General features: G+C 47.3%; 2 protein-coding genes across 2 annotated transcripts in view; one reads left to right on the top strand and one right to left on the bottom strand.

Annotated features, from left to right (window-relative positions):
• The first annotated feature begins 5,662 nt into the window (after window positions 1-5,662).
• On the top strand, window positions 5,663-20,504 carry FPGS (folylpolyglutamate synthase). Its single transcript, XM_069069545.1, has 15 exons — window positions 5,663-5,842; window positions 7,652-7,780; window positions 7,920-7,973; window positions 8,077-8,141; window positions 8,245-8,359; window positions 8,705-8,782; window positions 9,062-9,123; window positions 9,331-9,433; window positions 10,611-10,688; window positions 11,546-11,693; window positions 12,477-12,566; window positions 17,110-17,260; window positions 18,051-18,126; window positions 18,498-18,564; window positions 19,252-20,504. The coding sequence occupies exons 1-15, from the start codon at window positions 5,711-5,713 to the stop codon at window positions 19,668-19,670; spliced, it is 1,767 nt and encodes a 588-aa protein (XP_068925646.1). The 5' UTR covers window positions 5,663-5,710; the 3' UTR covers window positions 19,671-20,504.
• The window catches only part of ENG (endoglin), a 41,024-nt gene continuing 38,601 nt past the window's right edge, over window positions 20,459-22,881 (bottom strand). The window contains exon 15 of the mRNA XM_069069544.1: window positions 20,459-22,881. Coding sequence (XP_068925645.1) covers window positions 22,763-22,881 — 119 coding nt within the window. The 3' untranslated portion in view covers window positions 20,459-22,762.

The following is a 22,881-nucleotide window of genomic DNA, read 5'->3' as shown; positions in this document are numbered from 1 at the left end:
GCAATCAAATATAGGATCTACAAATATCTTCACATTAAACATTAGCCAGGTGGTAAAATATTATAACCAATAGAATGAACAATGGGAAAGAGGAATTAAAACAAGAAAAAGAAAGAGAACAAGTAGTTTACTTCAATCTGCATTCAGACTCTGTAGCTCTTTTCTCTGGGTGTGAATATTTCTTTCCATCACGAGCCTTTTGGAGTTGTCTTATAAACTTATATTGCTGAGAGGAGCCATCTATCAAAGTTAGTCATCACACATACGTTGTGTCTATAATTGTGAACAAATTTTTCCTGGTTCTGCTCTTCTCACTCAACATCAGTTTTTATAAGTCTCTCCAGGTTATTATGAAGTCCATCTGCTCCTCATTTCTTATAGCACAATAGTATTCCTTTACATTCATATGCCACAACTTGCTCAGCCATTCCCCAATTGATGGGTATCCCTTGATTTCCAATTCTTTGCCACCACAAAAAGAGCTGCTATAAATATTTTTGTACATATGGGTCCTCCTCCCACTTCTATGATCTCTGTGGGATATAACCCTAGAAGTTGTATTGCTTGGTCAAAGGGCATGAAAGCCCTTTGGGCATAGTTCCAGATTGCTCTCCAGAATGGTTGGATCAGGGGCAGCTAGGTGGTTCAGTGAATAGAGTACCGGCCCTGGAGTCAGGAGGACCTGCCTCAGACACTTAACACAAAACTAGCCTTGTAACCTTGGGCAAGTCACTTAATCCCAATTGCCCTACCTCCCCCCCTCCAAAAAAAAATCACAAAAGAAAATTACAGAATGGTTGAATCAGCTTACAACTCCACCAATAATGCATTAGTGTTCCAATTTTTCCACATCTTCTCCCGCATTTATCATTTTCCTGTTTTGTCATCTTAGCCAATCTGACAGGTAAGATGTGGTACCTCACAGTTGTTTTGATTTGCATTTCTCTAATCAATAATGATTTAGAGAATTTTTTCATATGCTTATAGATATCTTTAATTTCATCCTCTGAAAACTGCCTGTTCATATCCTAAACCATTTATCAACTGTGGAATGGCTTGTATTCTTATAGATTTGACTCAATTCTCTATGTATTTTAGAAATGAGGCCTTTATCAGAGACACTGGTTGTAAAAAGCTTACTAACTTTTTAAAGTAGGAGAGGCAAAAAACGTAAAACCAAAACAGGAGCTAATGGCTGAAAAGATAAGTAAGCCTCTCTGAAATGTTCATGGAAACCATGGGAAAGAGAAATATGAGTTACCAAGATCCGGTTTTTAAAAGCAGGTCTTGGGGGCGGCTAGGTAGCTCAGTGAATAGAGTACCAGCCCTGGAGACAGGAGGACCTGGGTTCAGATCCGGTCTCAGACACTTAATAAAAAAACTAGCCATGTGACCTTGGGCAAGTAAGTCACTTAACTCAAATTGCCCTCCAAAAAGCAAAAAAACAACAAAAAAGAGCAGGTCTTATGTAAAACTTGCTTCATGTCCCCATCTCCCACTTCTCTTTTAAAAAATATTCTCTATGAGGCAATCTAGGGCTCAAAAATAATCCATGTGCTTCTCTCTCTCTCCCAGTCCCCTTTCCCCCCCTCTCCTTAGCACACACAAACCTGCCTTGAAAGGTTCAAGCTTTGAGGCTTGTCTCTTGTGCCCTCACTCAGAATCTTGGCCAATTCTGCTTCTTAAGGCACTCTTCTCATTGGCTTTTTGTACCATTTGGTCTGTTTTTTAAGATGTTATTTCCTTCAGTATTTTTTTTTTGTGTTTCCTTTACCAAGCTGTTGACTTGTTTTTCATGATTTTCTTGCATCACTCTCATTTCTCTTCCCAATTTTTCCTCTAAATCTCTTACTTGATTTTCAAAATCCTTTTTGAGCTCTTCCATAGCCTTAGACCAATTCATATTTTCTTAGAGGCTTTGGATGTAGAAGCTTTTAATTTATCTCCTTCTGAGGATTTGTTTTGCTCTTCCTTGTCACCTTAGTAACTTTCTGTGGTCAAAATTTTTTTCTATTGTTTGCTCATCACTTTGGTAGCAACATGGAAAATGAACGATAAGGTAGAGGTTAAAAACTATTTTCATAATAATACTAAGACATTTTAATTTCTAATACAGTAAAGGTCAATAGTCATAACCCACATAAACAAAAGTTATTTGAGATCAGTCAATTTTTAAGAGTGTCAAGGGATCCTGGGGAGAATCAATGTGTGACTTGTCCAGGGTCACACAGCCATCAGGCTATTCAACCTTTTCCTTTGGTCTCCCCAGCTGCTAGGGCTTCTCAGTCTAATAAATCACCCTGTGTTCACACCACATATGTTTTGTATTGATTTATCTCTGACCAGGTTGTCTCCCTAGTAAGCTCCTCGAGGGCAGGAATATGTGTGTGTATGTGTGTGTGTTCCTACTTCAGTTCTAGGCATAGTGGGGCACTTAAAAGATGCTTGATTGATGGTGTTAACAGGATTTTACTGAGCCAGTCTCTAACCTGAGAATGATGAAGCAGCAGGTCAGAGACAAGTGCCAATAATCACATAGCTCTTTAATTAATTAGTTTCATTATGAGGAACAGATATGCAAATCAAGAATTCTCAGGATCTGAATTTCACCTTGCAGAACTGAAGACAGAGATTATATACATAAATCACAATGGGAAGGGAGTGGGGAAGGTAGATTACAACAATTTTTTCCAGGGCCAAAGTAGTTTCCCAAGACTGGCCCACAAATCCCACAATACTAAGTAAGGTACAGGTGTCCTGAAGTTCTGTGGGAACAGCATTGTTCAAGCCTTTGGGGGTCATTATTCTGTGATGGGAACAGGTTCTACAATCTTTGATTGGCTTCACTTTAGGCACATAGGCAGTATTGTCAAAGTTTGATTATTTCAGCTACATTGTAAGCTTCTGACTCACAGGCCAAAAGAGGCAATTCTGAAAAACCTAATCTATTAGTAAATTCATTACATGTATCACATTAATATGAAAATCATAATTTCCTTCACAATGGATAGAATACTGAAGTATTTTAAGCAGATATCTCAATATCTCTCCTTCCCTACCCTCTCCCCAATACAACCACACTAATTTATTTCCCCATTTCCACCTAGACCATTTGAATAGCCTAACTGCCTGTCAGTCCAGTTGAGGGGTGGAGAACTTGGGGCCTCGAGGCCACATGTGGCCCTCTAGGTCCTCAATCCCCCTCCCTCCACCAGTCTCTGTTCCCCACTCCCCACCCCAGCCTGCTGTCAAAGGAATCTTCCTAAGGCACATATCTGAGCATGCCACTCTCCTACTCAGAAACCTTCAGTAATTTTTTATTTCCTTCACAATGAAACATAGACCCTTTAGCCAGCATTTATAACCTACGATATACCTTTCCAGCCTTATTCAACATTGTTCTCTTTATAGACTCTTCAGCCAAACTGGATTTCTGTCTGTTCCCTGAAGCATTCTATTTCCTGCATTTTCATTAGCAAATCCCAGTTCCTGGAATGTACTGTTTCATCTCTACTCAGAATCTGTCTTCCTTCAAGGGTCAGCTCTGGCTTCCTCCATTCTGACTTGAGAGACGTTAAGTTCAATCCTCCCTCTTTCTCAGTGCCCCCTCTCAACCTTCATGCAGCAGATGCTTCCATTGGGGAGCTCAAATTTAATTCATGGTCCTCCTGTAGAAGCTGAAGCCTTACTTTCCTTTGATGTCAATCCTCAACATATTCTGAAACTTTTAACCTTTCTCCTCATTTCCATCAATATTTGCTTCTTAAATCAACAAACATTTTAAAAAATCTAATGTAAGGTCAGCACTGTGCTACATAAGCCTTGGGGTTATAAAGGCAGAAATGAAACACATGCATATGCAAAATAAGTAACATAATATTTTTGGGTAAGGGAAGGCTTTAGTAATAGAGGGGATAATTAGGGTGGATCTTACCTAAGGAGGCATTGTTTGAGCTGAGTTTAAAAGGAATTTCAAAGACATTTTTAAAAATGCTCCCTGTTCACAGGGTTTTGAGCTTGGAAGACACCCTAGAGATCTAGTCTAAGACTCTCATTTTACAAGGTGTGGGGAGGGGTGGGTGGGGGGAACAAAAGCCAATAGTAATGAAGTCCAGGTCACCAATTAGAGGTTTAAAAAGCTGAGTAGTCTCAAACTTTAACTATAGCATGTATATAAGGTCGATCTAATCTTAACTAGTGATTGATCTCTGGACAACCTTTCCCCTCCTCCTCTTCCTGAAATATTGAAAATACTCTCAGGCCTTCATAAATATTTAAACCCTCTTTTTTAAAATGAGGTTAATGTTTGCTAAAACATTTGGGTAGAGTGAAGGCAAAGTAAAACCATAACATGCCTTGGGACCTCTCCTTGCTGTCTCCTTCTTTTATCATGAGATCTCTCCAGGTCAGCACAAAGGTACAATTAGAATAGTTGTTTGTCCTTCCTTCTGGAAGAGGCCCTTTTCTTCTGAGAGGTGATGTCTTGATATGCAAATTAATGGGATTTAAGAGAGAGAGGGCGCGCTGTTAGCCTCACAATGGCGAACCTAACCTAGAGAATGGATCACTGCTCTGGGGTCAAGGTCACTTCAAAGCTGAAGCTCTGTTGATCTCTGGAGAGCAAGTCTACCTTGGAAAGGGCTGCGATGACGCTAAAGGGGCGGACCTGATAATTTTATCCAAAAATGACAGCAAGAGATGAAATCTTGTTGGGGAGGAGTTAGGTGAATGGGAGACCAGAAATCGAGACTTCAGAGGTGGCTGTCAGTTCAGTTTGGTGCTCCCACAGGGTTGGGAGAGTGAAGGGTTGCAAGGCACCCCGCAGGGAGAGAATGGAGGTAACCACTCATCCATCCATTCCTCTCTTTCCTCCCTTCTCTCAATTGCAGCTCTTCCATCAGACTCATTTGTAATTTTAAAGAGGTAATTTAGGATCCTAGAGGTACAACTAAGAGGGACCTCATGCCACTTCATCCCACTCCTTCGTTTTTTATAAAAGAGAATGGGGGGGAGGGGACTTGGGAATTTAAGTGACTTGCTCTGGGTTTTGAAGGAAATAAGTACCTATTAAGTGCCAGGCACCGGGTTAAGGCTTGGGGATACAAAAAATTTTAAAGGTCCTTGCCTTCAAAGAGCGCAACATGATATATCAGAAATGAGTTCTGAAGCCGGGTCTACTGACCAGAGCAGGTGCCCTTTCCACTTTACCACCGTCATCTTGGCTACAGTCTCCAGATTCGTAAAATGGGTTTGCACCAAATACTCTCGTTTGTTGAAGATGTGGACAGGCTGGCAGAGTGTGAACTGTCAAGCCTAGAGGAGGGGAAGAAACCTCGGAAGGGAGGAGGTCAAGGGTCTCGACCAGGTTGCTAAAGGCACGACGAGGCTGTCTCCCCAGCAGGGACAGAAGGGCACGTCTGTCCCGTTCAGAACAGGAACTGAAAAAAGTTGAATCCTACAAACATGGCGTCACTGGCTTCTCGCACCGCCTCCCAAAGCCCCTAAGTCCCGTTAGCTTCCGCCCTGAACAAAGATGGCCACTGGAGGGACCTTTCCACCATTGGTGGAAAAGAGAAGTCCTCCAAGTCGAGGATTGGTGAGCATCGTGTGTACGTCGTCGTAGGGGAGGTGCAGGCCCCACGTGGGTCAGAGGCGGGGCCGCGGAGACGAGCGGCGGCAGCTGGAACCTGGGTTTGGCTTCCTTGGCGGGATGTCTTGGGCCCGTTGCCGAGCTCTGCACGCGGCGCTGCGGCTCGCGGCGGGGCCCCCGCTCGGGAGCGGGCCGGCGAGGCGGGGGCTGAGTGCACGACCGGTGCCGCAGGAGCCCGGGATGGAGTACCAGGTACCGGGGCGGTCAACGTGAGCCCGGTCAGGGACGGACACGTGGACAGCGGCGGCTGAGGCCACGCAGCACTAGCAATTCCGGGATACCCGGGGTTGCAAAGAGCAGAGGGCCCTGCAGACTGGGTGGGGTCCGGGGTTGGAGTCAAGTAGGTTCAAGGAGTGTGGGCGCCCTGCGTGTCTGGTGGAATCGGATATGGGGTGGAGCGCCCAGGAATTTAATGGGGTCAGGGTTTGGAGCGCTCAGGAGTCTGGAGGGGTCAGGAATTGGGGGCACTCTGGAATTTAGCGGGATTGGGGGCCCCCAGGTTTCTGGTGGGGCCAAGAGTTGGGGGATACAGGAATGTGGGGAACTCAGGAGTCCAAGCTTTGGATCAAGGGACCCTACAGCCCAGGCTGGCACCATAGGCTTGGCAAGGAGGGACTTTGCCAGCTTCTCTGGGTGGTGTCCCCTTTGTCTCTGCTCTTTCTGGCTTGGTTGCTGGGGTAACAGGATGCCCAGACCCCAACTTTGCACCCATTGGCTTTGCCAAGGGTCCTGTGACTGCCCAGAGTAGAGCACCTGGTATTTGCCAGAGGGGAAACTCTGCTTGATACCTGCCAGGCCACATAGCTGGCAGCAGGGAGGTCTTGTGAATGCCTTGGAGAGACATTGGATCTTGGGGTGAGAGGGGTGTATAAATAGCCATCATAGGCCAGCACCTTTTCATTAAGTGACCCGAAATTTATGATTCCATTTGCCTTCCTATACATTCCTCTGACCTCAGGTAGCTTTGACAAAACTCATTCCTTTTGGAAAAACAATATAACTTTCAGATGAAACATTTAGTAGTGTTTCCTTCTGCTCAGGCAAACTACCTTTTAGTTTGTTGGAGTGGCTGCTACCTTTGACAGCTGGAGTGACCAGAATAATAGCCCTGAGGCCTCCTTCTCTTCTTATTAACCAACTTCTGACTTCTGAGTAGACCAGACTTCCCTGCCCTCATTTCCTTCTTTGTACAATAAAGGCATTATCTAATCAGATGATCTCTAACTTTTTCTGGAGCCCTGGGCTTCCAGCCCCCAAACACCAGTACAATGGTACATCCCATTGGTTTGGTACTGGCCAGGGCAGGGTGAGGGTGGGTAGGACCAGTTGCCCGCAAGCAGAGACTTTAGTGCACAGGCTCCCTCTTCCCCTTTAAATCTGGTTGGATGTAGGGCAAATGCAAATAGTGGAAGAGACCAGGCTTTTGAGCATTCTGGTGACTCAGAAGCCTTTGTTATGGCTAGAGGGATAACATGCCATTAGACTGACTTGTTCCTTTTCTCTTTGAGTGTTCTTGTAGAACTAGGTTGGAGAGCCCCAGGCTTCATTCTCTCACCCATCTGTGACAGGTTAAAGAAAGTATTATTAACTGTTGGGAACAGTGGTTGGTACTGGTTAGCCTGAGGTCAGCAAACATAGTGGAATGAGATTTGTACCAGCATTCAGAAAACCTGGGGTCTTAGGCCTAGCTCTGAATCTCATCACCTTAAGTCATGAAGATGGCCTGGATATGGGCTCAAATCCCTCTTCTGATATTTACTACCTGTGTGACGTTGAGCAAGTCATTTTTAACTCTGAGACTCAGTTTCCCCATCTGTACAGTGAGGGGGTAGAACCAGCTTTAGCTCTAAATCTATGGTCCTATGATTTCCCTTCTGCCAGGCTCAGTCTTCTCATCTGTAAAAAGAAATGGTTGCAGAGGGAGGGTGATTTCTAAGCTGTTGACATTTCTTCCTCTCGATATCCAATGCCTGTCCAATTCTAACTCTCTGTGGCTCTTAGGATGCTGTGCGGACCCTTAACACCCTTCAAACCAATGCTGGCTTCCTAGAGCAGATCAAGCGAGAACGGGGAGACCCACAGGTCCAGCTAGAAGCCATGAAGCATTATTTAGTTCGAAGTGGGCTGCAGGTAAGTAGAGATAGGAGACTTCCCTTGCCCCACGCATCCCATCACAGGTGCCATCATTATTCAGAAGCAGAGCACTGACAGGGGTGAAATCTGGAGCATGGTGTCTCTCCTGCTGAGCTGGTTTCTCTCTCTGTTTCAGATAGAGGACTTAGATCAACTGAAGATCATCCACGTGACTGGGACCAAAGGGAAGGTAAGATCAGGGAGGTGTGGGCTCTGTATGTCAGAGGTGGCCATGGTTAGGGCCCCAGCTTGGCGGGAGCTGAGCCCTCATCCTTCTCTCTGTGTCTCTCCAGGGCTCCACTTGTGCCTTTACAGAACGTATTCTCCGTGGCTATGGCCTGAAAACTGGATTCTACAGGTAGGTTGAAGGCAGGAGGAGACCCCCAGCTTTTCCCAGGACAGAAACAGAGGAGGCTCTAGGTGCTGGAGTGTATATCACAAAGGTCTCTCTGTCCTCTTAGCTCTCCTCATCTGGTGCAGGTTCGGGAGCGAATACGTATCAATGGTGAACCCATCAGCCCCGAGCTCTTCACCAAATACTTCTGGCGGCTCTACAATCGGCTAGAGGAGACTAAGGTAGGGGAGACTCAGAGCAGGATTGGAGGGAGAAGTTGGTCTCTGGCCTTCTCTGGGTCTCAGCCTCCACCTCTAGGGTCAGCAGGGGTAAGGGTGGGCCCTGGAATTGTATCCTTGAAAGGGACTTAGAGACCATATCGTTCAACCTCATCATTTTGCAGATGGGAAAACTGAGACCCAAGAGGTTATGGTTGCTCAAGGTCAGCATAGCAAGTTAGTGACAGAAGTGGGATTAGAACTCAGTTCTCCTGACTCTTAGTCCAGAGTTCTTTCTGCTATTCCATGATGCCTCTCATCTCCTGGCTTTTTTTTCCCCCTCTCCTGATCTTCCTTCTCTGCCCTTAGGATGGTAGTTGTGTCAGCATGCCCCCCTACTTCCGCTTCCTTACCATCATGGCCTTCCACGTGTTCCTCCAAGAGAAGGTATGATTCTCTAGGATGTCTGTCTCTACCTGTTATCCCAAACTCTACCTCCCTAGCCCCAGAGCTTAATCATCCCCTTCTGTGATGTCTTGGGCATTATTGACCAGTAGCTTCTCCAAGGCTGGCAGCCTCAGGACTATAGTGTGCCACGGTTTGCCTGCTCCTGAGTGTCAGCCAGGGTGGGAGGGTTGGAGGAGAGGGGATATGTTCTTAGCCACTTTTACAAAATGTTAGCAAACTCATCCCAGGACTGACATTTGATGTTTTGGCTGCTTCCAGGTGGACCTAGCAGTGGTGGAGGTGGGCATTGGTGGTGCTTATGACTGTACCAACATTGTCAGGTGAGAAGCCCCTGGTTCTAGCCCCAGGTAATGGAGTAGGGGTGGAGGGATAGAGATCCCAGTCCACTGGTTACCCACAACAGGTAGAGAGGGATTAATGAAGGAGGTAGGTAAGCAGAAGCACCTTCCCCAGACCCTCTGGGAGTTCCACAGAGGGATGTGGGGCCAAAATTGACCTTTCTCGCTTATCCCTGACCCTTTTCCCAGGAAGCCAGTGGTCTGTGGGATATCATCTCTGGGCATAGACCATGTCAACATCCTGGGTGACACTATTGAAAAGATTGCATGGCAGAAAGGGGGCATCTTTAAGGTAATAAGTCTCTCACAGTTGATCATTGTTACAAAATTTCTGTTAATTGTATACAGTATTTTCCTGGTTCTGCTTGCTTCACTTTGCATCAGTTCATTTGATTCACCTTAGGTTTTTCTGAAACCATCCCCTTCATCATTTCTTGCAACACAATAGCATTCCACCATATATATACACACACACACACACCATATATACTTTGTTTTAGCTATTCTCCAGTTGATGGGCATCTTTCAGTTTCTAATTCTTCGCCACCACAAAAAGAGCTGCTGTTTTTTGTACATGTAGGTTCTTTTCCTTTTTCTTTGATGTCTTTGGGATATTGACCTAGTAATGGCATTGCTGAGACAAAGGATATGCAGAGTTTTCTAGCCCTTTGGCCATAGTTCCCAGTTGTTCTCCAGAATGGTTGGACCAGTTCACTACTCCAGCAACAGAAAGCTGCACAGTTTAGAAAAGATACAGTTCTGCCCTCAAGGGGCTTAAGTCTAGTTTAAAGGATAAGGCATAAGCACTAACTATCATGCAGTATTATACGTTATAACAATTAAGCATTTATTAAGCCCATGCTGTGTGCCAGGAACTGGGAATTCAAAGACAGAAATCAAACAGTCCCTGCCCTCAAGGAGCTTTTCTTCTATTGGGGGAGATAAGATATATGAAATAGACGCATAGTAAATACAAGATAATTTTGGATCAGGAAAGGCTTCATGTGAGGATTGTCATTTGAGATGACAAGTATGTCAGATTCTGAGCCCATTATTGTGTGAGGTTTGAGGAAGAAGATGGGTATCAACCAGGGAATTCAAGGGAGGCTTCATGGAGGAGATGGATTGAGTTGGGCAGGTATGACAAGTGAAGAAGAGAGAGGGTTATTGCATTCATAGACATGGTGTGAGCAAAGGCACACACAGGTTAGGGAGAGCCAACATTGCCTTTTGGGGAACAGAGAATAGACCAGTTTGTCCTGGAGCTTGGGTACATGGGCAGTAGAAATATAAGCTAAAACTGGAAATGTAGGGTGGAAGGTAAGCTGGAAAAAATGAATTATCTACAAAGGATGTTATACAATGGTCCTGAGAGGCCTGGGCTATGGGAGGGTAGAGAGGGGGCTAGAGAGAGGACTCCAGGCTTAGTCCTGGCTACTTCCTTCCCTTACAATCCCCTTTTTCTTTAGCCTGGAGTCCCAGCTTTCACTGTGTCCCAGCCAGACTCCCCTCTGGAGGTACTGAAGGACCAAGCCCGAAAGCTCATGGTGAGTAACTGTGCCTTTGCATTTTGGCAGGGAGGGAACTTTGTTACCTCCCAGGACCATGTACACCATTAAGATCCCCTCCAGAGCATGTCTTATCTGCCCTGTTGTCTCGGTCTGACAGTCCATCAAGGGATATGAGCCACCCTGTCCTGCTTCCCAAGCCCTGCCTGATCCTAACCTCCCATCTTCATCTGCATTCAGACAGTGCCTCTGAGCCATGCACCCTCTGTCCCTGGAAGCAGCATGGACTGGACCAGGACACCTGCATCTTAGGGCTGCTTCTGTTACTGTCTAACAGTATGACTTTGAGAAAGCTGTTTTGCCTTTGTTAGCCTTGCTTTCCTCCATCTGTATGAGGGTGAGGCTACTTGACCTGCCTAAAGTCAGGCCTGGACCAGTTGATCTTTGGGAGGGTCCCCTCAGCTCTAAGAGCCAGATTTAAGTATCAGACTCTCAGAAGGCAGCATGTAGTAAATGTCAGCTTTTACTAATCTCTAAAGTCCTTTAGAGCAGCAGCCTGATAAGATCAGGAAAAGCCCCAGCTTTGTTTTTAGTGCTGGAAGAGACCTTGGGGTCATCTAGTCTGACCCCTTCATTTTGCAAATGGGGAACGAGAGACCCAATCAAAGGGTCTTGACCAAGGTTCCAAAGCACTGCAGGGACAGAGCTGGGACTTGAAGCCAGGTCACCGGGCTCTCACATCTGTGTCCTTTCCAATGGAGCATCTTCCATAGAACAAATGGGATTGGAAAGTGGAGATAGAGGCGCTGGCTAGGATTTGCCAAGGGAAAGAGGAAGCAGGAGGGCACCTTGAATTTCACATCCCCCATAAGCCTTTGCTTGCCTCTGCCTTGCAGTGTCCACTGTACCTGTGCCCCCCACTGGAGGCCTTTGAGGAAGAAGCGCAGCCCCTGCACCTGGGGTTGGCAGGTGATCACCAGCGGGGCAATGCTGCCCTGGCTCTGCAGCTGGCCCGGTGCTGGCTCCAACAACAGGGCCACAAGGGTAAGGCGGTGTCCAGAAATGGTCTCATGTGGTAGTGCCCCTTTCTTGCTGGGTCTGGCCACCTACTGGATTCAGTCTAATACGTATTCACTGAAACACCCACTTTATTTGATGTCTGGTGCCAAAGGTCTTTGAGGTACCAGGGAACCAATCAGTTGGCAATTAGAATGGCTCGGAGAAACCTCAGAGTCCAGCCTGAGCAGAAATCTTCTCTGTAGCATTAGTGATTGTCAGTAGGTGGTTATAGGTGCTGCCTTGCCTAAAGACTTTCTGCCCCTCATCACCCTTGAGGTAAGAATTGAGACAGAGAGGACAGTATGGAAATGGGTGTAAGAATGTGAGAGGGAAACGGAAAAAAAAATGTGAGAGGGAGGAGTGGCCTAGGCACATAATTCCGCTAGGTTTGTTGAAGGACCGGAGACTGCAACACTGCTTCTATCTAGCTTTGTAACTATTTGTTTCTTTCTTTAATTACCAAGTAGAGTATAAACTCCTAACTCAATTGATTTAAAGGGAAGTGAGTTATCCATCCTCACCAGGCCAGGAGTGCTGGGGGAATCTGGGTATCTCAAGGCCTAGGAGGATCAGTGGCCCGTATATAAAGGGCCACTCTCCCTGTGAATCTGGGGGTGTGAGGCTAGGAGAGAATGAGGAAAGCCATCAGGGAGTCAGCTCTATGTACTACTTGGCTCTTTCCTATTTTTTAACAGGCTTCCCCTGATGCTGGAGAGTGAGGCAGGCAGTGGGCATGGGGGTCTTAACTTTGCTGCCTTTTCCATACAGGTATTGGGGAGCTGAAGGCAACAAGGCTGACCTCCCAGATGACCTTGCCCCTGGCTCCGGTATTCTATCCCACCCTGTCCATGAAGCAGGGTGAGTACCCTGACATCCCCTGTAACTGGGGAAGGTTCCCATTGGATGTCTGAAGGGGAAGGGACTCAGGATCCATCCAGTCCCAACACCTCCCTTTCCCATCCTGTCCTCACCCTGCTTTTTCAGCCTCCTTATATGTTATACTCCATAGACTCTCTGTTCCAGCCACACTGGCGGCCTTGACAGTCAGTCATATGAACAGCTGACATTGGGGAGTGCTATCTGAGGTTTGTCCAGTGCTTAGGTATTGTTATCTCCATTTTGCTGTTAAGGAAACTGAGGTTAAATGACTTGTGTGGAATCACAGCCACTAAGTGTCTGAGGCTAGATTTGAACTCAGGTTGGACTCCCAAGTCCAGCTCTCTACCCATTGTGCCTCCTAACTGCCCTTAATGAAGGAAAGAAGGAAGAAAGGAAGGAATGCTTTAATAAGCACCTACTGTGTCAGCCCTGTACCAGGCACTTTTTACAGATACCTCATTTAGTCCTCACAATAGCTTCAGGAAGTAATGGCCATTATTCTTCCCCACTTGACATATGAGGAAACTGAGGCAGGCAGGGGTTAAATGACTTCCCCAGGGTCACACATCTAGTAAGCGATTGGGACCAGATTTGAATTTGAGTCTTCCAGACTCCAACTACAGTGCTCTTTCCACAGGGCCAGCTAATTGGCCTCTTCTCACAGGGCTTCATCCCTGGGCTGCCGTCCCTGGCTTCCCTCAGTTCTCAGGTCGGGTGCCACCTGTTACAGGGCCCCTTTCCTGCTCTACCCCTGCTGCTAGTGCTTTCTCAGCCGAGGTTACCTTGTGCCTGCTTTGTATGTGTTTTATAAATTCCTCTAATATATAAATGCTGTTTCCCCCTTTGGGATGTAAATCCCTTAGAGCAAAGACTGTTTTTGTTGGCTTTGTCCCTTGTGCCTAGTACAATGTTTGCCTCATAGAAGATGCATAATAAATATTTGTCAATTAAACCCTCTCCATAAACAGTCCTGTGCTCAGGCAAACTGGTCTGGACTCGAACCTGTTGGTAGCCATCCAGTTTTCTCCCTGGCTTATACCCATCCCCACTTGTGGTCTGACTGCTTTTAATCTCCTTTCCACTTTCACCTAGATTCCTCCTTAATTCCCTCCATTTTTCTAATTTCTGTTCAGCCCAGCTCAATTCAGGCTCTTTCCTAAAACCTTCCCTGACTTGCCCCCACTTCCGTGTACTCCATGCACCCTCTGATTCACTTACCATACTTAGTATCATGTGCTGTGGCCCTTCGTGGTTCTCTAGACTTGTCTTGCCCATGAGCTTTGGCTTCTGTCAGCTAGACAGGAACAGCCTTGAGGAATAAGGATAATGCCATAGGATGATAGATTTTGAGTTAGAGATGGCCATAGAGCTCTTACCTCATTTTCAAATGTTACATGTCTTTTACAGAAAATAAGTTTATTAAATTATCCACAGAACAATCAAATCCTACTAAAACCATCAACTATTTAGCTCATCAAAACAACATTAACAAAAATGCTCCTTTTTCTTGTTCCTTTCTGCTTTTTTTTTTTGCACATCTACTTGTCAGATTTTGTTGCTATTTTCTCTTTAACAGTCAAGGTCAGTGAATATATTCTGTTTATACTTTCATTCTCTGCATCTCTTCACGTAACTCTTGGCATATTTCTTCCTGTTTTCTACATATTTGTTATTCCTAATGGAATGATAAATTGCATTGATATATGACCAATTTGTTCAGCCATTTTCACTTCTTGGAAATGGAGGCTATTTTCTAGTTATTTGCAATGATCAGAAAAGCCATTAGAAACATTTTTGTAGGGGCGGCCAGGTGGCTCATCGAGTAAGAGCACCGGCCCCAGTGTTGGGATGACCTGGGGGATCAAATCTGGGCTCAGATACTTAGCACCACACCCAGAAATAACTGGCCGAGTAACCTTGAGCAAGTTTCTTAACCCTAATTGCTTTAAAAAAAAAAGAAATATTTTTGTACAAAGAGGTCTCTTCCCTCCCCTCACATCCTTAGGGTATAGCCCTAATAGTGGGATCCCTGGCTTAAGAGTACCACCACCATCAGTTTGATGACCAACCTTACATTGCTAGATTGTCTTCTCCAAAGACCTAGAGCCATTTCACAGCTTTACCAATGGTGTAAGAGTGGCTGCTTCTGCACAGTCCTGAAAACATGGAATTGTGTCATTTTGACCATTTTTGGCAATTTAATGGGCATAAGGGGGTATAACTTCCTCATTTCAACAAGCATTTTATTAAGTTTGCACCAAGATACTAGGGATAACAAGGCAGTGAAGCACAGCCTCTGCCCTCAGGTAGCCTCCTTTCTGCTGGGGGGAGATTCTGCACAGGTGCAAATGAATGGATGCACTTTGAAAGGGGGGGAACCAACTAGAGGCTCCTAAAAGTTGGCACATGTGAGTTGAGACTTGAAGGCAATTAAAGATTCTAAGAGGCAGAGAGGTGGAAAGGGAGGGAGTGCATTCCGGGCACGGGAGACAGCCTGTGGAGAGGCACCCAGGTGGGAGATAGAATGTTGAGGTCAGGGAACAGCAGACAGCCCAGCTTGACTATCAAAGAGACTACAGGAAGTTGAGGCTGATGTGAAATAAATAAGGAAATGTAGGCAGGAGCCAGATTGTGAAGGGCTTTTAAATGCCAGGCATTTAAATAAATCCTAGCATTGTTCAACCAAAATATTTGTTAAAATCTGCTTTTCTTAGATTATTAGAGAGTTTGAACAGTTTGAATGCCTATAAAAATTTGTGTTCCTTTGAGACCTTCTGTCTCTGGAAATCCTTTACCTGGGAATGCATCTATTTCTCAAAAGTGTGTGCCAGGTTGGTCCTTATAGATATGTTTACTGCAGTATTTTTGCCAATGTTAAAAAAATGTAATTAGTTTGTTCTTTCCACAGTCCTTTCCCAGTATCCCCCCTCTGTAGAACTCCCTTACAACAAAGAAAAACAATTAAAACAGAATCGATGCACATAGAAGCAGTGTCTGATAGCACTGTACCACTCAACACCCATACCCACCTCTTTGCTAAAAAATAGGAAGCATGTTTCATTTGTCTTCCACAGTTAAATTAGTCATCACATTTATTCTGAGCTCAGAATAATACTTTTTTCAGGGTAATTTTCCGTTACATTAGAGAATTCTAGACATGGTTGATTCTGCTCTCTGTCCTCCACATCTGTTCTTAGAAGTCTTCTCACATTTCTCAGAATTCCCTGTAGTCATCATTTCCTACGTTGCTGTAATAGTCTGTTGCTTTCATATGCCACAGCTTGTTCAGCTCTTACCCAGTTCATATGTTTTTGGATACATTGTTTCTTGTGGTGCAGTGTTTTTTGCCTTCTTATGGTTGCTGTTAAGATGATGATTCTAGTGAGGGACAGCAGCCGCTGGTTGGGTTGTGCCTCATGGGACATTCACCTGCCCCTTGTATGGGGTCACCTCAAGTCTCGGGGAGCCAATGCCCATTATGGCAGGTTCAGTGGTGTCCGCTCACCCCAGGGTGATTGAGCTCTGGGCAGCAGACTCCTATCAGCCCTGCTCACGGGGAATTTACTGATAGACTAGAATGGCACTTTTTTCACCTGTATCTGGCACAAGAACCAATAGAGGGCACCTGCATCTAGTAGCCATCTTTTAGATGGTTAGAGACTTTTCCATGAGACCAAATTGCAGCTCTGGGGTGAATTACTTGGTGAATGTAGAGTTTAAGTAAAGGGAGAGACTTTTGTCAAACTGGGTCCCCTGTAGAGGCCTAATGAACTGACCTTTTCTACATTGTTGAGATTTGTGCCTAAATAAATCAGGACTGGTCACTCTAGTACCTTTATTCCTGCAAGATAGATACTGACCAATTTTTATTCTTCAGTTCTTGTTTCTAAATTCAATCAGTCAATAACCATTTATTAAACTATGTATCAGACACTGCTAGATTCTAGGAATATAATTACAATAATCAAAATAGGCCCTGGCTGGGAGGCTAGGTAGCACACTGAATAGAGTACCGGCCCTGGAGGCAGGAGGACCTGAGTTCAAATCCCACCCCAGACACTTAACAATTACTAGCTGTGTGACCTTGGGCAAGTCACTTAACCCCAGTTGCCCTCCAAAAAGTGTGAAAACACCAACAACAACAAACAACATAGGCCCAGGGCCTCCAGGAGCTTACCTTTAGTGGAGAGGAGGCAGCTGTGGGGGAAGGGCGACAGGATGTACATAAATGTGTACAAAACAAATGCAGTGTAACTTCAGAGGAGCTGGGTTCTAATTCTGCCTCAACTTATTCTATGGACAAATCATTTAGCCTTTCTGAGCCTCAGTTAACTTCACGTAAAAAGGAGTTTGGACTACATTCCATCGAGGCCCTTTCCTCCTGTGGTCTCATGAAGAGCTATGCATGTTTGGGGTTCCAAGGATGGAGAGAGCATTTCCAGCCTGGGGGGAGATCATGGCAGCCTTCATGGAACAGATTGCCCTTGACAATTGAATTCCCTGTCCCACCACTTTGTTCCAGGGCTGCAGGACACAGAATGGCTGGGCCGCACACAGATGTTGAGACGAGGGGCCCTCACCTGGTACTTGGATGGGGCACACACCACCAGCAGCATTCAGGCCGGGGTGCGGTGGTTCCGCCGAGCGGTGCTCAGCCAGGAGAAGCTGAACAAGTGAGTTCTTTTATCAGAGTGTGGGGATGAGGGGCAAGGTTATTCAGGGAAGATGGGGAGATTATGCTGGTGAGACTCTTGGCTTGTCCCCAGCGATGTTGCTGTCCTGTTCTCTGTATATCTATAGCAACATGTATGTAGCATTCGCTGGGTGCCAGGAATTGTCTAAGCACTTTACAGTTATTCTCTCCAATAACCCTGAGAGGTAGGTGCTGTTATTATCTTAATATTACATTTAAGGAAATAGGCAGACATATTAAGTGACTTGCCCAGGGTCTCACACACAGTAAATGTGAGGTCAGATTTTAGCTCTGGTCTTCCTGACTCTGGGCTTGGCCCTGTCCACCACCCCAGCTAGCTGCTCTGAGGTATTGGGGTTCTGATCCCACAGGCCAGTGGTATGATGAGTCACTGGGTGCCCATCTTAAGAACTGGGGAGGAGTTTCCTTTTCCTTCCATGCCTGGAAGTCATATTATGTTTCATTTCTGTTAACTCCTCTTCTTTTAAGGCACAGCTGAAGTGCTGCCTTCCTGCATGGAATCCTCCCTGAGCTTAGCAGCTGAAATTATCTGTCCCCCTATTATATTCTCCCACTCCTGTAGTCTGTCTCATTCCCCCTCTCTCCTCAAATGTTCCTAGAAAGCACTTTGTTCTGACTTTACCAGCTACTAGCCCTTTAGGGCAGGGAGAGGTGGTTTTTTTTTTTATCTACTGCCTACCACGGGGCACACAGGAGGGGCTTTAATGGATGGTCAGTGGATGCAGTTGAATTGGATTTCTTACCCACAGTGGCCCCGCGGTTCGGGTTTTGCTCTTCAATGCCACTGGAGAACGGGACACAGCGGCTCTGCTCAAACTGCTGCAGGTAAGGTCCCCTCTGAAGGGGCTGGCAGGGGGCTGCTTGGAGCCCCAATGCTGGAGGCTCTGCAGTTTTCTCATGGCCCACCAGGTGGGGCCGTTTCCCAAGCTGGGAGCCTGCCTCTCAGAACCCCAGAACATTACCACTGTAAGGAGACCATCAGGGTTTGCCCTTTCATCCAGTTCTCACATGGCCTAACTGGGGAAGCTGAAGCCAGGAGAGAGGAGCAGACTTGCCCAAGGTCACACAGCTAGTCAGCAGCAGAGCCTCACTCAGAACCCAGGTCTCTGATTCCTAAGTTTTAGGCTGGGGGCTCTGGGTGGCACAGGCACTATTCCTCTGCCTGATAGCACTCTTCCTTCCCATGGATCTTTCAGCCATGCCAGTTTGACTATGCTGTCTTCTGCCCCAACCTGACTGAAGTGTCCCCTGTGGGGAATGCAGGTGAGAGCGGGGCGAGGGTTGGGGGGTGGGGATGGGGATGGCCCTAGTTCCACAGGAGCCCTCTGAGATGGTCATGTGCCCCCACCAAATCCAGCTGGAGTAGCTTTACACTCAGCCCCGCCCCAGGAATCCCATCTACCCTCTGGACAGCACTGTTCTGTGCTGGACCTGCAGTCAGTGCCTCTGAGGGCGACTGAAATGCAAAGACTGGAGAGAGGAGTGTTCTTCTTATCCCCTGTGCCCCCTCCCCTTTCATTTGTAAAAAGCCCATCCCCCAAGAGTGGGCTCATCATCCCAAACTCCAGCCAGGGAAAGAGGAGGGCAGTCTGGGGCATCTAAAGAGGGGCTTCTCCCTCTTTCATTCTTAACAGTCAAGGGTGTGAGAAAAACAGGAAGGGGCTAGAGACACCGTCCAGTTCCACTCATCTCATGCTACATGTGGGAATTGAAATCCAGGGGTTTACCCAAGGTCACAGCCAGTTTAGTGCCAGAGCCAGGCCTAGAACCCAAATGTTTTGATCCCTAGTCCAGGACTCTTTTTGTTGTACTGTGCTGCCTCAGTTGAACTTGGATGACCTTTCCCCTGTGACCCTCAGCCTTCTCCCCGTCTGTACATTTTGTCCTATTCCCCCTGGCTGTGGTGGTGATGAAGTCTCATCCTACTGTCCTGTCTCCCTCATCCCTTAGACCAGCAGAACTTTACAGTCACCTTGGACCACATGCTGACACGATGTCTGGAAAACCAGAAACAGTGGAACCGGCTGGCAGAAGAGAAGACAGGCGTGGACCCCTGGTTGGCCCAGGCCCCAGAACCCAGCAGTGGACCCCTGCATGGGCCTCTTCTCCTGGTTCCCCCAGCTCCCCGGCCTCTCAATGCTAACTCCCTTGTCTTCAGCTGCATCTCCCATGCCCTGCAATGGATCAGCCAGGGCCGGGACCCCCATTTTCAGCCCCCCAGCCCTCCCTGGGGGCTTCACTCCCACCCTGTAGCCAGCAGTGGGGCTGTCCTCCTCAAGGAAGCCTCCTCCATCCAGGTTCTGGTCACTGGCAGTCTTCACCTGGTGGGTGGTGTCTTAAGGCTTCTCGATCCCACACTGTCACAGTAATGGGACTGGAGCTCATTCCTGGAGGGAACAGTTCCCTCTGCCTGTGGCCTTTTCATTTCCATTCCTCTTCTCTTCCCCCATCTTCCCCAAACTCCTCCATATCCAACAGGTGCCTTTTTCCTTCTGCTTCTGAACTTTCTGTGCCCTTCAGGCATCCTGCTTTGAAGAAGATGCTTGTGGAGTGGGGAGGTGAGAGTGGGGTGAAAGAAGGCCTCCTCTTGGGTTACCTCCCTTAGAAGGGAGCTGTGTGTGTGTTGGATTCCTCTTTCTGGGAGGTCAGGGGTGGCCAGGCTGAGCCCCGAGCTCTTTCTCGAGTCTCAAATGGGCACAGCTCATCTCACCAGAGTAAGACTGGATCAGGATTCCTGGGTCTCAGGCCAACTCATCCTTCTACCAACAAACTGTGCTGACTTGTGCAAGTCCCCTTGAGGCAACCCACTCTGTGCCTCAGTTATCCTGTCACTGGAAATTGGGAGGAGGCGTACCCCCTTCCACTGCTGCTGTTAAAACCCTTCCCCCACCCCTCAGTGCTGCCCTAGAGAGCACCCAGACTCTGACACCCCCAACCCCCGCCTGGGTGTCCTCGGGAGCCCGGAAGCTGTGGAGCCGGAGGCCTTCCTGGCCTGGGCCCAGTGCATTGTGTGAGCAGGCTGGCTGGAGGCCCAGGGCCCTGCTGCTTGATAGATTTCCTCCTCCCAGAGGGTTCTGGGAAAACAGAGGGCCCTGACCCTGGGTGGGGTTTGGTCCTAAGAAGGGGGTGGAGCGGAGTCATGAAATACAAGATGGTAGTGAGTTAAAGCTTTTTTAATTAAAAAACGTTTTTTTCCCAAGAGACTTAATGCCTCAAGCTTCTCTGACCGCACAAACAAAAAGGTTGAGATCCATGTAATGTAGCTTAGGGAAAGCCTGGATTTTGAATCCCAGTTCTAATGAGCTGTGTTCCCTTTGGATAACTCACTTCCCCACTTGAGACCTCAGTTGCCCCTCTAGAAAATGCTGAGACCAGATACACACAATACATTCCTTTCCAGCTCCCCACATTCCTCTATCCCCCAAGCCAGCTTCCTTTCTGGTCCACCCTGGACACAAGGGAACCAGAATGTGCAGTCCAATTTAAATCAAATATGCTCCAGAATTTTACTGAGTTCTGGGTGAAAGATCTAACTGGGTCCTGGTATCCTTGTGAAGAAATACTCTTGGAAGTCTGGGAGCAGTTCAACTTTACCTCCCCTACCCTTTACTCTTGGAGAAAAAACACTGGATATTCTTTCCAGGCAGCTAGGTGGTTGAGTGGAAAGAATGCTGGAGGTGGAATTGAGAAGACCTGAGTTCAGATCCTCCTTCAGGCACTTTATGATAGCTGATCGACTCTGGGCAAGACACTTGATCTCCCTGCTTGTCTCATTTCTGTAAAGTGAGAGTAAGAGCACCCACCTCCCAGGTTCCTGATGAGATCAAATGAGACACCATTTGTAAATTTCTCTGCAAACGTTTAAAGCGCTGGATAAATGCTAACTGCAGTTATGATGTGGAGTGAGAAGAGCATGGGTTCAAATTCTGGTTCCACCACGTTACAAGCCATGTATGAGACAAGCCACTAGACTTTGTTCAGTCTTCCCCACTGAGGAGGGGAGATGATGGTGCTGACCTTCCCTAGGTTGCTGGGAGCGAAGGGATTCATAAGGGTAAAGTGGCCACATCTTTCAAGTGAGGAGGGTGATTTAGGGCTCTGTATGTATGCACGCAGCTGAAAGCTGTTGCCTTCCTGTAAGTTATCTTCCACTGTGGCATGGCCACAGTGACAGCAGAGGGTGGGGTCACATGGCTTGGGGATTCAATCATCCCTTGGCCTGAGGGGAAGCTCACCCATTATCCTGCGTCTCCATCACATCACCTGTGGCCTTTCCAGCCAAGATTTCGAGCAGCAAAGACTGGTCCCAAGGTCGTTTTTCTTGCTGGCATATTTAGAATGGAGACCACTGCTGGCCAGAAGTCCCTTTGGCTAGCCTGGGGTGCAGCCCCCACTCCTGAGCTGTGTTCCTCCTGCAGGGCCTGGGGCAGGTGGGTGCTGGGGCCCATGGGTGAATTGTCTTGTGGCTGCAGCAGCCTGGGGAGGGGGAGGTGGTGGTGCTTAAGGCCTTGGCTGGTGGCAGAGGGAACATGTTGGGGAGGGAGGGGAGAGCTGTAGGCTAGGGAATGCCTCGGGACAAATCCAAATGGGGAAGAAAGGAGAACAGGCCCAAGCCTATGCCACATAGCTACAGGATCAGTTGGGTGAATGACCCACTGGAAAGTGAGAATTCAGCTCAGATCTTCTCTCCCCCCCCCCCCCCCCCTCCCAATCCCTTAAACACTCCAGGGGCCATTGTGAAGTAGGCAGGCTGATTTCTGGGTATAAAATTTCACTCATTCCCTTCTATCTGCAAACTCCAGAGCTCAGAAAACTCTGGACCAATATTAAAATAACATACATTTATACAATAACCAATAACAAATACTGTGAGGCATATATATAGCTCAGGAAGTATGCCTCTCATCCTCCAAACTCCATGACCAGTTGAGAGGTCGTCTGTTGGAACCTGGATTCCCAATGATGAACTCAAGGTGCTTTGAGATGGGTCCCCTCTTGAGTTAGAGGAGGAGAGAGAGGTTCTGTCCATGACCTGAAGCTGTGACTCATCGAGCTCTGGGAAAGGATTGTCTTTAGGGCTGGGGTTTGGGTGGACACAACCATTCACCGAAAGTGTAAGAGTCTGGGGCCCAGGCTCCTCCTTATCAGCTGTGCCAGTTTCTCCTGAAGGCACTGCCAACACCCATTTCTGCCCTTGGGTGTGTGTAGGCCGTTTGTGGTTTGTCTCTGAAGGTGTCAGGCTCCTGATGACACCCTGTCCCTAACCTCCATCCCCACACCCATCAACCATCTTTGGTCCAAAGAGGCTGGGCCCAGGCTGACTCTTCTAAAGTCCAGAGTACAGAAAAAGACAGGCACGGTTCCTGGAATCTGAAGACGTGGTCCAGGCAGAGGGTGCCAAGTGAGCCTTCTCAGGCTGAAGATGGTACAGTCTGGGCCAGTGGGGGTGAGTCAGGGTGGGCTATGCCATGCTGCTGGTAGAGCAGGGCGTGCTCTGAGTGCTGCCAATGCTGTGGTTGGTGCTGCTGCTCTCGGAGGCTGGTGCTGTGGCCATCACTGGCTGCCTCTTGCCTGGAGGAC

This window comes from Petaurus breviceps, unplaced genomic scaffold (genome assembly GCF_028583685.1).
Source record: "Petaurus breviceps papuanus isolate PSGF00001 unplaced genomic scaffold, PetGlider_PUasm1.0 90779, whole genome shotgun sequence".
Classification (NCBI taxonomy): domain Eukaryota; kingdom Metazoa; phylum Chordata; class Mammalia; order Diprotodontia; family Petauridae; genus Petaurus; species Petaurus breviceps.
Note: the sequence above shows the minus strand (reverse complement) of the source record. Positions and strands in the feature narration are given on the sequence as shown.

Excerpts from the sequence above, each read along its gene's own strand:
- FPGS (XM_069069545.1), top strand. The coding sequence starts at position 5,711 with ATGTCTTGGGCCCGTTGCCGAGCTCTGCACGCGGCGCTGCGGCTCGCG. Across the intron at positions 9,434-10,610 it reads AGAAAGGGGGCATCTTTAAG|CCTGGAGTCCCAGCTTTCAC; the intron begins GTAATAAGTCTC and ends CTTTTTCTTTAG. Across the intron at positions 18,565-19,251 it reads GTCCCCTGTGGGGAATGCAG|ACCAGCAGAACTTTACAGTC; the intron begins GTGAGAGCGGGG and ends CTCATCCCTTAG.